The sequence below is a fragment of the Hemiscyllium ocellatum genome, chromosome 15, assembly GCF_020745735.1.
Source record: "Hemiscyllium ocellatum isolate sHemOce1 chromosome 15, sHemOce1.pat.X.cur, whole genome shotgun sequence".
Classification (NCBI taxonomy): domain Eukaryota; kingdom Metazoa; phylum Chordata; class Chondrichthyes; order Orectolobiformes; family Hemiscylliidae; genus Hemiscyllium; species Hemiscyllium ocellatum.
The window spans coordinates 54,977,676-54,994,045 of NC_083415.1; the positions used below are offsets into that span (position 1 = coordinate 54,977,676).

General features: G+C 44.2%; 1 protein-coding gene across 3 annotated transcripts in view; it reads right to left on the minus strand.

The window, feature by feature from the left end:
- Positions 1-203: 203 nt before the first annotated feature.
- The window catches only part of LOC132822986 (protein phosphatase 1 regulatory inhibitor subunit 16B-like), a 204,161-nt gene continuing 187,994 nt past the window's right edge, over positions 204-16,370 (minus strand). For all 3 annotated transcript variants that reach the window (XM_060836487.1, XM_060836489.1, XM_060836488.1), the window contains exon 11: positions 204-7,667. In XM_060836487.1, coding sequence (XP_060692470.1) covers positions 7,164-7,667 — 504 coding nt within the window. In that variant the 3' untranslated portion in view covers positions 204-7,163. The remainder of the gene's footprint in view (positions 7,668-16,370) is intronic.

A 16,370-nucleotide genomic window follows, 5' to 3' on the forward strand; every position in this document is an offset into this window, starting at 1 on the left:
AACTGGTGATTTGGTAGGGTAGAGACCTTACTAATTCACATTAACTTCCACAAGAGAGTGATACACCTTAACTACTTAGTGACAGGTTTATGATTTGCATACGCAATTGACAAGAAAAAAAACACAACAGATGAAACTGAAGTTAAATGGAAGTCATTTAGACTGATTGATCCTTTTTAATATTAAGCATAAAATGAAACATAGACATTTATAAAAATATAAACAACATTCAACACATTATATATATATAACTATATATTGTACAGTTTTTATTTTATCAGAAGTTTTGGGTAGTTCCAAATGATATACAATAAGGTCTTGCTCCAGTGCATAAAATAGCACATGCAACAACCAAAGGCGAAAGCAAAATCTGCAGAAAAAGGTGAAAACACAACTTGTGCACACACTACTGACTCCAAAGGTCAATGACATTGACCCATTTCTGAAAAAAAAGACACATGCTGCTCATGATAAAATACAATGAATTTATGCCCGCCTGTTCATCTCCTCTTTAACACAAAAATCACAAAGGCACCAACCTCTACCACAAAAAGTCCTGAATGGAATTACTGCCATTGTAAACAGTATTGGGCACAGTAGTTAAATCATCAATTGAAGCATATTTGAGAGTAGCAATAAACCTTTCAACCCTGTGGGGCCATTAAAGAGAGCCTGATCCTATTATTAGCCAAATGTTTTTTTCCATAGGACAACCAGAGAAATAGGCTCCCTTTGGTAACTTAACATGGTTGAGTAAGCAATTTACACCCACTTGAATTACAAAGGATTGAAATAGGTTGCCTGTCTTGATTATTTTCCCTGAGGAATAGAACGTTAACGTAACCTTCTGACTTCTGTCCTGGTAAAACCTTTCAGGTTTGTGTCATTTATTAAACCACCAAGTGGTGACAGGTTCACACCAGTGGCACTAACCCAATGCAGCTCCAAATTTTACAAAAAGCTGTACACTGGATGCCAACATTAAGTGTGTACTTCAAGCCAGTACAACAGTACCTCATTGTGGTTGCAGTGTCATTGCTGTGCGACATGATTAAATCATAAGCACACTTTAACCAGAGATAATCATATTCTGAGAATCACCGATCATAGTACAACTTCTATACTTAAGGTTACATGGCATTTTTCACTTTCCCCCACCTTTAGTCAGGGATGGTAGGCTCAGTTGAAACAACTCATGCAATATCCAAATCTTTGTCCATATATGTACTTTCCAAAAATGAAGTGGGGGGGTGGAACTGTTACAATCTAGGAAGATACCCCATAGCCCATTCTCTCCTTCAAATGGCTGGACAAGGATTTACTCAATTTCCTGCAGCCTCTAAGAGGCTGTGGATTGAACCCAGGGACATTTGAGAACATAAGCACGTACAGCCTCTCAAACCTACCCCACCATTCAACAAGATCATGACTTAACTGCCCCAAGGCCTCATCTCCTCTCCTGAGCCACCTCGTTCTAGCCCTAAAACTGTCTGATATTTTAAAAACCTATCTACCTCCTCCAAATATTTTCAGTGATTGAGCCTCCACAACTCACTGGGTTTGAGAATTTCAGACACTCACTACCCGCTGGATGACGTTTCTTTGTATCTCAATTTTAAATAAGTGTCCACTTATTCTGTAAAGATGTCCCTAGCTTGAAAGATCCCACTTGTGGGAATGTGGAGTCATAGAATCACAGGGTTATACTTCATGGAAACAGACTGTTTGGTCCAACTCATCCATGCTAATCATGTTTCCCTAGCTAAACTAGTCCCTTTTGCCCAAGTTTGGCCCATATCCCTCTAAACAAATTCTCAATACCTACCCTATCAAGCTCCTTCAGACTTTTGCATTTATCAATAAAGGTTTTGTCCTTTCTCATTTAATATCGCTCTCCTATTTAATCAGGTGAGAGTAAAGTCACAATAGATTGATCATGAAACTTTGGGTTCAAAAGGTGAACTTTGTCTACTCTTGAGGGATAATCCGCTCAATGGCATCGTCCTACATATTAGCTTGAACAATGAGTGCTATTTCTCCACATCCGTTTTCTCCTCCAGTTTACCTGATAAAATGCCTCTCCATTTGCAAATTAAAAGCAGTTAAATTGTAAAGCTTTAAATATGATCATTGGAAACATAAAATGAACAACATTTGGGGCATTAAAAAACGCCACAGCTCTCAGTGCTGAGATTCTCCTTTGGCTTTTACAGCTCTCCAGGGTTAGGAGGACATCAAGAATGGCAGAAAGGTGGAGGGTTCTTTGCCAACTTGTCATTTCTTTGATCTTCTCCTGCTACAGTCCTGTGTTCACTCTGCCTAAGTCTCATTGACATCGCTGATGCCAGGAGAAATGTTTGGAGAGAATGGTTTCCCTGTTTACCAGAGAGTTCCCTGTAGTTGATCAGGAGACACCCTGCTGTGACACTCCACTTTTGTTTGCCTTTGTATATATCAGCTCCTCCGTCTGACACCATCCCACTCTGTTGCTCTGTCAATTAATCAGAATTTGAAGGTTTGTTTTTGTTCATCTGAACATTAATTCTGTAAACCCTGCCTCTCCAGTGAGTCAATACCAATTGGAGTTAAGAATTTTTAGGGTCCAGTAACAAAGAACATTTAGAGTTCCTCCACAGGCTTACTCACCCACCCTATAACACTCAACCATACTGATACATCAAATCCCAGCAACTAGAAAAGGCTAAGCTGCTACTCTGCAGTACTCCAGGGGACTCAGTGGTCAGCACTGCTGCTTCACAGCACCAGGGACTTGGGTTTGATTCCACCCTCGGGTGACTGTCTGTGTGAAGTTTGCACGTTCTCCCTGTGTCTGCTTGGGTTTCTTCCAGTTGCTTTGGTTTCCTCCTACAATCCAAAAATGTGCAGATTAGGTGGATTGGCCATGCTAAATTGCTCATAGGTTAGGTGCATTAGCCATGGAGAGATATGGGGTAGGGATGGGTCTGGGTGGGATGCTGTTTGGAGGGTCCTTGCAGACTTGTTGGGCTGAATGGCCTGTTTCCACACTTTAGCGATTCTATGGATACTCAGAAACACTGACAGCCAGTTCACTGATCCACTGTGGGTTGTAATAGGTAGATTATTACAGCTCATCAGTTCAAGCAGGGTGCCCATATGTGGTGGAGGCTCCAAAGTATGCCCCTAACTGTATCAGACAGCTGACATACTGAGCACTTAGCTGTGAGCCAGTTCCCATAGCAAGAAATTACAGCATCATAATTTTTATTTAAGTCACGTGTGGGACCTGGGCATTGTTGGCAAGGTCACCATTTGTTATCCTTCCCTAATTTCATTTGAATGATTGATTCTCTTGACCATTTCAGAGGGCAGTTAATAGTCACCCATACTGTTGTAGGTCTGGAGTTACATACAGGCCAAACCAGGTAAGGAAGGCAAACTTTCTTCCCTGAAGAACATTAGTGAACCGGATCGACACATGGTCACCATTAGACAAGGTTAATATGAGCTTTTTTTAAAATAAAATTCTTATTTCATTATGGTTGGATTGAAACCTGGGTCCCTCAAATATTGAGTTCTGAAAAAGAGTCAGATTGGATTCTGAACATTAACTCCGTTTCTCTCTTTACAGATGTTGTCAGAACTGTTGAATTTCAACCAGTATTTTCTGTATTTAGTTCTCAGAGCATTAGCCTAGGTTTCTGAATTACTAGTCCAATGGCATTACCATTACACTGATTAACAAAGGGATTTGGAGGAAATTTTGTTATGAATTAGAGAGCTTCCAGTCAATAATCCCTTCTGAACCGACTTCTTGATAGTACCAACTCTAATAGCACTTCACCAGTGTTTTACGATCAACTCAAATCTAAAGAGTGGAAAAGACTGGTCTGTTAAATATTGCTGTTAAAAACAGCTAAACACAATGCTGTTTAAAATAGCATTGCAAATAACATTGCAGATCAACAGTCTACTCAGACATACCACACTGATTATTTTTACAGCTGTAATCAGTTGTTGACAATAATCTTGCTCCCCAAAATACAATTATTATCCTTTCAGTAAGAAAATTTGTTCCCTCCAAATATTTAGGGAGTGTAGCCAAACTCTTTGTAACCAGGGTAGTCACTGTTGTGATGTAATTGCTGAGCAATATACACCCGACAGGTTCCAAGTTTGCGTTAAACTGGCAGATCTCACTTAAATGTTACAGGGGCAGTACAATCGATTCCAATGTGCAGGAAGAGAAAGAGAAAGAGAGAGAGATGGGGAAAGAATCCAATAAAGTTTCCATCTCTAAGTTGATGATCCCAGTGTTAAATGAAGAAGTGCCAAGGGCCTCTGAGATAGCCCTTCTGGGCTGAAGAAGATGACAGCCACTCACTGACAGGGCTTGAGTTTGCAGAAAGAGCATTGCAGTGGGATTCTGGAAGTTACTTCGCCTCGTGACAGGTTATTTCATGCTGTGACCGAGAAGCATTCAATAACAAATTCACTGTGAAAAAGTAAATTTGTCCAATTAAAAGATGCACACATGGACAATTCAGAAAAAAAGGATCTCACTTTTCCCCGCCCTCTTTGAGGTATTTGGTTCATCATCAAATTTCTGTTAATCCTGTCAACTCTGGCACACATTAGCATCCGTCTGATTACTTTTCTTTTTTCTTTCGTACAACCAACTCATTGAAGTAACAACTCTTGACAGAGCACACATTCTTTTCCATTCAATGAAAGGGAGGATTGAGGTGGAGGTGTGGGAGAGGAATATTTGGCCATCTGATCTGCAGCTCCTCATTTTCTGTCCCCAGTAAAAGTTAAAATGATCCTAATTCTTCATTGAACCATGTGTCCCAAAGCCCAGCCGAGATTCCCACTCAGCAATGGATCTTAGAATCCCAGCATTGTGGAAGCAGACCATTCAGCCCATTGAGTCCAGACCAACCCTGTGAAGAGCAGCCTCCCCAGACCCATCCGCCCACCCCATCCCTGTAAACCTACATGTAGCATGGCCAAATACCTAAAATGCATGTCCCTGGACACTACAGGCAATTTAGCACAGCCAATTCGCCTAACCCTGCATGTCCTTGGACTGAGAGAGGTAAGTCCAAAAGTGTGTTGCTGGAAAAGCACAGCCGGTCAGGCAGCATCCGAGGAACAGGAGAGTCGATGTTTTCCTTCATCTTCCTGATGAAGAGCTTATATTTGAAACGTTGGTTCTCCTGCTCTTTGGATGCTACCTGACCTGCTGTGCTTTTCCACCACCACCCTCTTTGACTCTGATCTCCATCATCTGCAGAGCTCACTCTCTTCACTGTGGGAGGAAACTGAAGCACCCGGAGAATGTGCAAACTCCACACAGACAGTCACCGAGGTGGAATCCAAACCCAAGTCTCTGACGCTGTGAGGCAGCAGTGCTAACCAAAGCTGCTGGACCTTGAGAATCTGTACACTAGCATGGCTTCAGGAAAGGGGGAGTAGAGGGAATTGTTGCAGATCAAGAATAGAGGAAGAAAGCTGTCTTGATTCACGCAGGTTTGGGTGGCAACATGAAAAAGAGGCAACGTCTGCTGTATGGGAGAGCGCACAAGGTTAAGTGAGATGCTGGATTAAAAAAAGGGGGACAAATTTACATCTGGATAACACAACTCACTTCCTCAGAACCTTCTGCAGTACAGTCACTCTAGTTTTGTAGGCAAACATGCCAGGCAACTTGCAGTCAGCAAGATTCACAACCAACAGTGTAATAACTAACCAGCGAATCTGATGGGACTGATCGGAGGGTGAAATGCCAGTCTAGGTGTCAGTTAGCTCAGTTGGCAGGATAGTTGATTTGTGATGCCAACAGAGCAGGCTCAATTTCCAAACTGGCTGAAGGTTATAAAAGCCCTGCCTACTTATCTGGGGCCTGGTGACCCTGAGTGAAATTCATCACCACTTGTCTCCTATCTCTCTCTCCAGTGAGAGGACAGCCCTATGGCCCTCTGGGACAATGGGGACTTCCAAATGTCAGCCAAGACGACTATGGGATATGTCAAGTTAAGCTTTGAGTGTTACATTTGGATATTTTTAACACAGTGAAAATATTGCCATGTGACCATACCAGATGATCACATGACAATCACAGTTGCTATCGTACATGTTGCTATAATTCAATTCCTTGTTCACCGTTACACGGAATGTTATCCCTCCAAAATAATGGAGTTGGGTTTGACAGGGAGCAGGATTTTGGTAGAACAGGATTGTAAGCAATGCTGGTTTTAAAGAAATACCGGACTCCTACATAGCTCTCCAACAAGAAGCAAAGTTGCCTCCAGCTGCAGTAGAGATGAAATGCACATGGGAAAGGGAGTATTTCCCAGTCTAGGGCAGAATGGCTTCAGTGAAGCAGGGCAGAGTTACTGGCTTCTAGCTACAAAAGCACAATTGACCACTGCAGGACCAACTTGGAAGTACTCAATATCCCTCAGTGACAAATGGGAAAACACTTCCATATCTTCTCATTTTCAGTTGTACAGATAACCCAACCTGTCCATGAGTGAGAGGTTAATATCTCTGAACTATAAACAGCTATTTCTCAATGAATCATTTCTCCCTCCAAGTTCCTGCAGAGTGCAGTGCAGTCTCCTGAAGACAGGAGTAACATTGATGCTGGATTAACCTTAAATAGGACAAGCTCTACAACAGTTGCTCACATTAAAACAAAATGCAGCATTGTTCAATCTGGTACTGTGCGAATTGTTTACTTTAAAAGAAACCATTCAAAATGGACAGTCGTTTTCATAAACTGGTTACAGATGCTGAGTGCTGAACTGGCATTCAATTAAATACCAATGGATTAAACTTGCTGTACATCTCTATGACCCTATGACTCTTTAAATCCTGCAGCATCGAAGAATAAAAAAAGGACAGTCCCAAATGAGTCAGAAACTCTGTACAGTAATACAGTGCGGAATCCTTACCATACTGATGGCCAGGAACTCCAAACAGTTACACAGTCATTCTCTCTTACCTTGCAGAATAAAGAACTCCATAAAGTTACAGAGAATTCAGTTGTCAATGAATTAAAATAGTGCTTAAATTAACATCCTCACGTCAGTACTTCAATGTAGCAGCTACCAATGTGTAACCATCTCTGGCCCAAGTGCAATGTGTAACAGAACACATTTGCAGGTCCTTTCCTTTCATCACACAATCCTACAGCAGCCCTGTCCCTTAGCATCCAGTTCCTCCAATGGTGCCTTCAGTTTTAATAACGGAGGGTCCCCACTGGGCTGGTAATAATAGAGCGAGTTCCCATTGGGACTGACCTCCGGTGTCCTCGAGCCCACCGGGCTGCCTTTGGACTGAAGCTGCTCACTTTCTAAGATGCTCCCCAGGCCGTTGGCCAGAGCTGCTTCCTGAGACAGTTGCTTCTTCAGCTTGGCGGCCGCTCGCTGTCGCTTCAGCTCCGACAGCGTCTGGCTGCTCCTGTCCCTGCTGGGCTGTGGTGAAGGAGCAGGGCTGGAATTGTCAGGCACAGCCTGGCCGTTTGCTCGTTCCGGCGCCGGCGATATCCTCAAGGATTCCGTGTCGGACGAAGACCGCCGGGAAGTTGAGAGTGAAGGACTGTTCTTTCTGCCAATATCTGCCGATTCTTCCACAGACCCAACTTGTTCCGTCACATCTTTTTGGGAGTTGGATGACAGACTCTGCATTTAAAACAAGCATATTAAAAATACCACAGGTTATTGCCTGTAAAAACTATTTTAAAAAACCCTCCAAAAGTGACCTGATTTCCATAGTATTCCAATCGCCAGAGATGAAGGATTACACAGTGTATTAATGTGTATTGGCACGGGAAGCGGTTTCAAAATTAACTTTCAAGGGAAGTCTTTTTCACGCAGAGGGGTGTGAAGTTCCACTTTGATAGCTGCCATCAAATCGTCACGATTGAAGGTATGTGTGAGGCTGGGGTGAATGGAGGGTATGGTTCCAGGTGGGTAGGGGACTAGTGTGTCAGGTAAAGGGGATGCCAGGTGTGTAGGGGACTAGTGTACCAGGCAAACTGATTCAGATTGACACAGCCCTGGAATAATCTATTGGGTTCTCTCGGGGGCACAGTCAGATGGACACAAGATTTTGACAATCATTGTCACTCATGATAGCATAGAAGGGAGACTTCAAAGGAGCCTAGAGTTTTCCCATTTAAATGGACATTTCTATGGCTTAATTCTACAACACAGTACATCTCCTGTGTAGTTTGCTATCAGATAAATTGTTTTAACTGTGCTACTACAAACTCTTATGGATTCAATGCTCTTTTTATTCTTGGATCCTTGAGTTTTGTCCGTTAGCGAACTGACTTAGTGAACATCACCATCTTTTTCAGATCTGGTTAACTTTCCAAATCCGACATCTCAACTGTATTCAGTAAGAGAATGGTACACAGTGCATCGGGACTGAATAAGCAAAGGAGATAAACAAAAGTCAGCCCAAAGAGTGGGGGAAACTGTGCAGATTTTATTTTGAGGTGGATGTGACAGTCCAAGATGCAGGAATTTATGAAAGAAAAATGCTGTCCTTGTGCTTTGGCAAGGCCAACAATCGTTAATTGACCTGGAGAGGGTGGTGATGAGCTGCCTTCTTGAAGCATGGCACTAGGGATTGGGGTTAGGAAGGGAGTGCTAGGAATTTGACCCAGTAACAGTGAAGGAGAAAGTGAGAACTTCAGATGCTGGACATCAGAGCTGAAAATGTGTTGCTGGAAAAGCGCAGCAGGTCAGGCAGTTCGAGGGATTTGACTGAAACGTTCCGCACGTAGGCAGCCTGTTTCCCCAATATAGAGGGGGCCACATCGGGTGCAGCGGATGCAGTAAATGATGTGTGGTCCCAGGAGGACCAGTTCCAATACCGTACAACCCAGATGGCCTCCTTCTTCAAAGACCGCAATTTCCCCCCAGACGTGATCGACAATGCCCCCCACCTCCCGCTCCTCCACCCTTGAGCCCCGCCCCTCCAATCACCACAGGACAGAACCCCACTGGTCCTCCCACCCCACCAACCTCCAGATACATCGTATCATCCGTCGTCATTTCCGCCACCTCCAAACGGATCCCACCACCAGAGATATATTTCCCTCCCCTCCCCTATCAGCATTCCGAAAAGACCACTCCCTCCATGACTCCCTCGTCAGGTCCACACCCCCCACCAACCCAACCTCCAATTCCGGCACCTTCCCCTGCAACCGCAAGAAATACAAAACTTGCACCCACACCTCCCCCCTTACTTCCCTCCAAGGCCCCAAGGTATCCTTCCATATCCGCCACAAGTTCACCTGCACCTCCACGCATATCATTTACTGCATCTGCTGCACCCAATGTGGCCTCCTCCATATTGGGGAGACAGGCCGCCTACTTGCGGAACGTTTCAGGGAACACCTCTGGGACACCCGGACCAACCAACCCAACCACCCCGTGTCTCAACACTTCAACTCCCCCTCCCACTCCACCAAGGACGTGCAGATCCTTGGACTCCTCCATCGCCAGACCACAGCAACACGACGGCTGGAGGAAGTGCGCCTCATCTTCCGCCTAGGAACCCACCAACCACAAGGGATGAATTTAGATTTCTCCAGTTTCCTCATTTCCCCTCCCTCCACCTTGTCTCAGTCAAATCCCTCGAACTCAGCACCGCCTTCCTAACCTGCAATCTTCTTCCTGACCTCTCCGCCCCACCCCCACTCTGGCCTATCACCCTCACCTTGACCTCCTTCCACCTATCGCATTTCCAACGCCCCTCTCCCAAGGCCCTCCTCCCTACCTTTTATCTTAGCCTGCTTGGCACACTCTCCTCATTCCTGAAGAAGGGCTCATGCCCGAAACGTCGACTCTCCTGCTCCTTGGATGCTACCTGACCTGCTGCGCTTTTCAAGCAACACATTTTCACCAGCAATAGTGAAGAAACAGTGAGAAAAATCCAAGTAAGGATGGTGTGCGACTTGGAGGAGATGGTGTTCCAGTGCATCGGCTGCTGATGTCCTTCCAGATGGTTACGGTTGTGGGTTTGGAAGGAGCTACCAAATGGTGAGTTGCTGAAGTGCATTTTACACACACAGGAGGACTGTTGGTGGAGGGAATGATCGTCTGAAGTGGTGGATGGATTGGTAATTAAGTGAGCTGCTTTATCCTGGATGATGTCGAACTTCTCGAATGTTATGGCAAGTAGAGAGTACCTCATCACACTCCTAATTTGTGCCTTTTGGAAAGTGGACAGACTTGACCTGATCTTACAACCACAGTATTTACATGTCTAGGTTGAAAATGTGTTGCTGGTTAAAGCACAGCAGGTCAGGCAGCATCCAAGGAATAGGAAATTCGACGTTTCGGGCATAAGCTCTTCATCAGGAATGATATTCTGTTTGAGAACGTCGCTGAAGAGTTTCTGTGCAGAGGAGATGACCTGGGGGGTGCAGTGAGAGAGAGACTCACTGAGATCCTTGTAGTGGGAGGAAGAGAGCTTCTTCAAGGAAGGCATCCTTGCAAGAGGATTCGCAGTAGGTTAAAATCTGTGATCTCCAGCATCTGCAGACCTCACTTTTTACTATTTACATGTCTAGTCTAGCTGCATTTATGATAAATAGTACTCCCCAGGATGTTGATAGTGATCCCTCCTTGTCCCATAAAATTTACACTCATGTGGAATGAAATGCTATGTTAGAAAATAAATCCACAAAAGAAAAAAAATACTGAGTGACGTAATTGCAGAACATCAGGATTAATTCGACACCTTTAATGTTAGTTTGTATTATGGTTGCTTGCCACCTAGTGGAATGGCTGAGAATTACAGCACAAAGTTCAATGTCAAAGTATCAAATCTGAATGTGATCTAATAGCTTGGATTTCCCGATGGCCAATCATTATTCCCACATAATGGGTGTTGTGCAGGGGACCCTGTGGATCCATGTCATAACAGACTCCTAAAGAATTGCCCTGGAAATTGAAGATTCCACTGGGAAATTTCTCTATGCTTGGAACCTTTCGAAGGTATCCATTTCAATTGGATAATTTTAAAGGTTCTGATGAAATTAGGAAAAGTTAGACTATTAAATATATCAACTAACTCCTGAGTACTCTATTCAGCTGACTCCATATTTACCGCACACACTGCACCTCCCTGGACCAGTTACTGTCCCAGACCCTGACCTGACAACCTGGTCTCTTTTCTTGGAAACAATCACCCCTGTGCTTCTCCAGAGCTGACACTCCCTTTACCCAGTTTGAGACCGAATATCCTTTCTCCTAAATTCCAGACCCATCCTCCCCTCCCCAGCCTGTGGACCTGTCCTTCCTCCTTCCCCTACCCATTCTTCTGCTCCAGACCTGGGTCCTCCTTGTTCTAAACTTAATCTACCTCCAAGACCCTTCCATTTGCTGCCAGACAGGCCCACCTTGGGACTTAACACTAGTCCCCTACCCAGCTGTCACCCTCCTGACCTTATACACTAGCCCGTTACACACCTGGAACCCTCCTTACCGGATGCACTAGTTCCTTACCCTCATGACACCCTCCTTACCTGATACACTAGTCCCATACCCACATGGCACCCTCCTTACCTGATACACTAGTCCCCTACCCACATGACACCCTCCTTACTTGATACACTACTCCCCTACATACCTGGCACCCTTCTTATCTGATGCATGACTTCCCTATCCACATGACACCCTCCTTACCTGGTACACTAGTCCCCTACCCACCTGGAACCATACCCTCCATTCACCCCAACCTCACACATACCTTCAATTGTGACAATTTGATGGCAGCTATCAAAGTGGAACTCTGGGAATCTGGCCCTTTACACTTCAGAAACAGCAGCAAGCTGCTGTGAGAAGGGGTGGGGATTATCTTCCCCCTGACAGTTTTACTTTGTAAGTTAACTATCAGACTGGAAGTACTGCTCCACACTCCTGAACGACTGCTGAAAACAGAGCTCTCTCCGCCACTCCTTGGAAAATCTGGCCCACCATGTTTTTTTAAGTAGTACCAGAAGAGTACTGAACATACTTTTACCATCAAATATTGGTTTAAACATTTTAGTTATCTTTGTTTTGCATAGATATTTGGAGATCAATTCTTATTCTCCCACTAGGCAGATGCCAGGCTGGGTAGTATGTAAAATAGTCTAGGAATATTTATCCACTGCTTCCTGATATGTCCAATCTTAATTTTGATTGCTGCTGACAAAACTACCCCTTTCAATGCCACATTGATGGTTATGTTTAATCTGAAAGCAATGTTGTTGTGTACCATGCCTTTAGAGAGAATACCTTTAAGGACTCCATGTGCTGTGTACATATAATGTAACTCGGCCTGCCTGTTGGTCTACTATGAGATTGTAAACTGCACACACAGATATCAGTTGGCTGCTGTAATGTTTGCTTCATAACTTTTAAAAATGCTTTACTGTTTTAAATAAACTAACACACTTAGTTAATAATTTCCTGATGATCACACCATTATTATGAAAGTGTCACTTTGGTCTCTCGGATTTTATGGAATAGTGGGATGGGTGGAAAGACCGTGAGCAATAGGAACAGGAGTCACCCATTCTGCCTCCTGAGACTGCTCTGCCACTCACTAGTGTCATGGCTGTTCTAACATTCCTCAAGTCCACTTTCCTGCCCCTTCCCTATAACCTTGATTCCTGACCGATCAAGAATCTATCCATCTCAGCCTTAAATATATACAAGGAGTCTCTGTGGAAAAGAGTTCCAAAGACTCTCAACCTCCTGAGTGAAACAAATGTCTCCTCATCTCATTCTTAAATCGGTGACCCTTTATTCTGAGAGCCTGGAGTGAAGGCAGGAGCACATCCATAGTCATTTTATTTGGCTATTATGGTTTATTCTGCTCCCATTTCTTACATTCTTATTTGAAATGTGTCTGTTTTAACCATGAAGATCAGATCCAATAATGTCATTAGGTCCAATTATCTACTTTAGAATCAAAGAATCCCCACAATGTGGAAAGAGGCCATTTGGCCCACCAAGTTGTGCTCTGACTCTCTGAAGAGGATCCCACCCAGACCCAGCCCAAACAAGAACAAAGAACAAAGAAGCTTTTACAGCCCAGGAACTGGCCCTTCGGCCCTCTATGCCTGAGTTGATCCAAATCCACTGTCTAAACCTATCGCCCAATTCCTAAGTATCTGTATCCCTCTGCTCCCCACCTACTCATGCATAAGTCCAGACGTACCTTAAATGAATCTACTGTGCCTGTCTCTACTATCTCTGTTGGCAACGCGTTTCAGGCACCTACCACCCTCTGTGTAAAGTACTTGCTGCGTGTATCCCCCTTAAACTTTTCACTTCTTACCTTGAAAGCGTGACCTCTCATTATTGAATCCCTCACCCCGGGAAAAGCTTATCTCTATCCACCCTGGCTATACCCTTCATGATGTTGCAGACCTCAATCAGGTTCCCCCCCCCCCCAATCTCCTTTTTTCTAATGAAAACAATCCTAACCTACTCAACCTCTCTTCATAGTTAGCACCTTGCATACCAGGCAATATCCTCGTAAACCTTCTCTGCACCTTCTCCAAAGTGTCCACATCCTTTTGGTAATGGACCAGAACTATACACAGTATTCTAACTGCGGCCGAACCAAAGTCTTGTACAACTTTAACACGACCTGCCAGCTGTTATACTCAATACCCCGTCTGATGAAGGCAAGCATACCATATGCCTTCTTGACCACTCTATCCACCTGTGCAGCCACCTTCAGGGTACAATGGACCTGAACTCCCAGATCTCTCTGCTCATCAATTTTTCCCTGGGCTCCTCCGTTTACAGTATAATTCACTCTAGAATTAGACTTCCCAAAATGCATCACCTCACATTTGCCTGGATTGAACTCCATCTGCCGCTTCTCTGCCAACTCTCCAGTCTATCTATATTCTCCTGTATTTTTTTAAGTCCCCTATGCTTTCTGCTACTCCACCAATCTTCATGTCATCTGCAAACATACTCATCAGACCACCAATACCCTCTTCCAGATTGTTTATGTCTATCACAAACGACAGTGGCCTCAGCACTGACCCCTGTGGAACACCACTGGTCACCTTTCTCCACTTTGAGAAACTCCCTTCAACTACTACTCTCTGTCTCCTGTTGCTCAACCAGTTCTTTATCCATCTAACTAGAACACCCTGCACATCATGTGACTTCACTTTCTCCATTAGTTTACCATGGGGAACCTTATCAAACGCCTTACTAAAGTCCATGTATATGATATCAACAGCCCTTCCTTCATCTATCAACTTGGTCACTTCCTCAAAGAACTCTACTAAGTTGGTAAGGTACGATTACCCCCGCACAAAACCATGTTGCCTATCACTGATAAGCCCATTCTTTTCCAAATAAGAACTGATTTTATCCCTCAGTACCTTCTCCAGCAACTTTCCCACCACTGACATCAGGCTCACTGGTCTGTAGTTACCTGGAATATCCCTACCACCCTTCTTTTACAGGGGGGCAACATGACCAACCCTCCAGTCCTCCAGCCTCTCACCAGTGTTTAAGGATGTTACTAAGATATCTGTCAGGGCCCCAGCTATCTCCTCTCTCGCCTTCCTCAGCAACCTGGGATAGATCCTATCCGATCCTGGGGATTTGTCCACCTTAATATGCTTTAGCCTACCCAACACATCTTCCCTCCTTATGTCAACGTGATCCAGAGTATTCAAACTTCTATCTCTAATCTCAACATTCATCATGTCCCTCTCCTCAGTGAACGCTAATGCAAAGTAATCATTGAGAATCTCACCCATTTTCTCAGATTCAACACACAACCTTCCTTCCTTATCCTTTAGTGGACAAACCCTTTCTCTAGTTAACCTCTTGCTTCTTACATATGAAAAAAAGGGCTTGGGATTCTCCTTAATTCTGCTTGCTAAAGTTATTTCATGACCCGTTTCAGCTTGCTTGATTCCTCATTTAAGACTGGTCTACTCTCCCAATATTCATCGAAGGCTTGTTCTGTTCTTAGTTGCCTGGACCTTATGTATGCTTTCCTTTTCCTCTTGGCTAGTCGTACAGTTTCTCCTGTCATCCATGGTTCATGAATCTTGCCTTTCCTCTACCTTGTGTTCAAAGGGATATGCCTATACTGCACTATCTTAAACCTGTCTTTGAAAGCCTCCCACATATCAAATGTGGGCTTCCCTTCAAATAGCTGATCCCAATTCACATTTCCCAGCTCCTACTAAATTTTGACATAATTGACCTTGGCCCAGTTTAGATCTCTTCCCTTTGAACCACTCTCATCTTTGTCTACGAGTGTTCTAAAACTTACAGAATTGTGGTCACTATGCCCAAAGAAATCACTCACTGCAACATCTACCACTTGGCCTGGCTCATTCCCCAACACCAGGTCCAATATGGCCCCTTCCCTCGTCCGACTATTGACATATTGCTCTAGAAAACATTCCCGGATGCTCCTAACAAATTCTGCCCCATCCAGATCTCTGACACTAAGTGTATCCCAGTCAATGTTGGGAAAATTATAATCTCCCATCACCACCATCCTGTTGCCTCTACATCTTTCCATAATCAGTTTACCTATTTGTTCTTCTACCTCACGCTCACTGTTGGGAGGTCTGTAATACAGCCCCACCAATGTAACTGCATCCTTTTTATTTCTCAGCTTCACTCATAATGCCTCACTACTCAAGCCCTCCACAGTGTCCTCCTTTAGCACAGCCGTGATATCATCCCAGACCAGCAATGCAACTTCTCCCCCCAACCCCATTTTACTTCCCTCCCTGTCTTGTCTGAAGCATCTGTATCCTGGAACATTTAGTTGCCAATCATGCCCTTCCTTCAACCAAGTCACTGTGATCGCAATAATGTCATACTCCCAGACACCAATCCAAGCCCTAAGTTCATCTGCCTTACCCACTATACCCCTTGTATTAAAGTATATGCACTTCAGGCCACCAGTTCGTTTGCATTCATCTGCTCTCTGTCTCAACTCTTCCCATTGGTAATGCTAACTTCATGATCCCTACAGTCTCTACCTTCCACCTCACTGTCTACTAGTCTTCTGTCTGGTTCCCATCCCCCTGCCACATTAATTTAAAACCTCCCCAACAGCAGTAACAAAAACTCCCCCAAGGACATTAGTTCCAGTCAGGTTCAGGTGTGGACCATCCAATTTGTAATAGTCTCACCTTCCCCAGAACCAGTCCCAATATCCCATAAATCTGAACCCTTTCCTCCTGCACAATCCCTCAAGCCACGTGTTCATCCTGCCTAATCTTTCATTTCTAAGCAGGCTAGCACGTGGACCTCACTACCTTTGAGGTCCTCCCCTTTAACTTCTCTCCGAGCTCCATGAATTCTGCTTTCAGGACA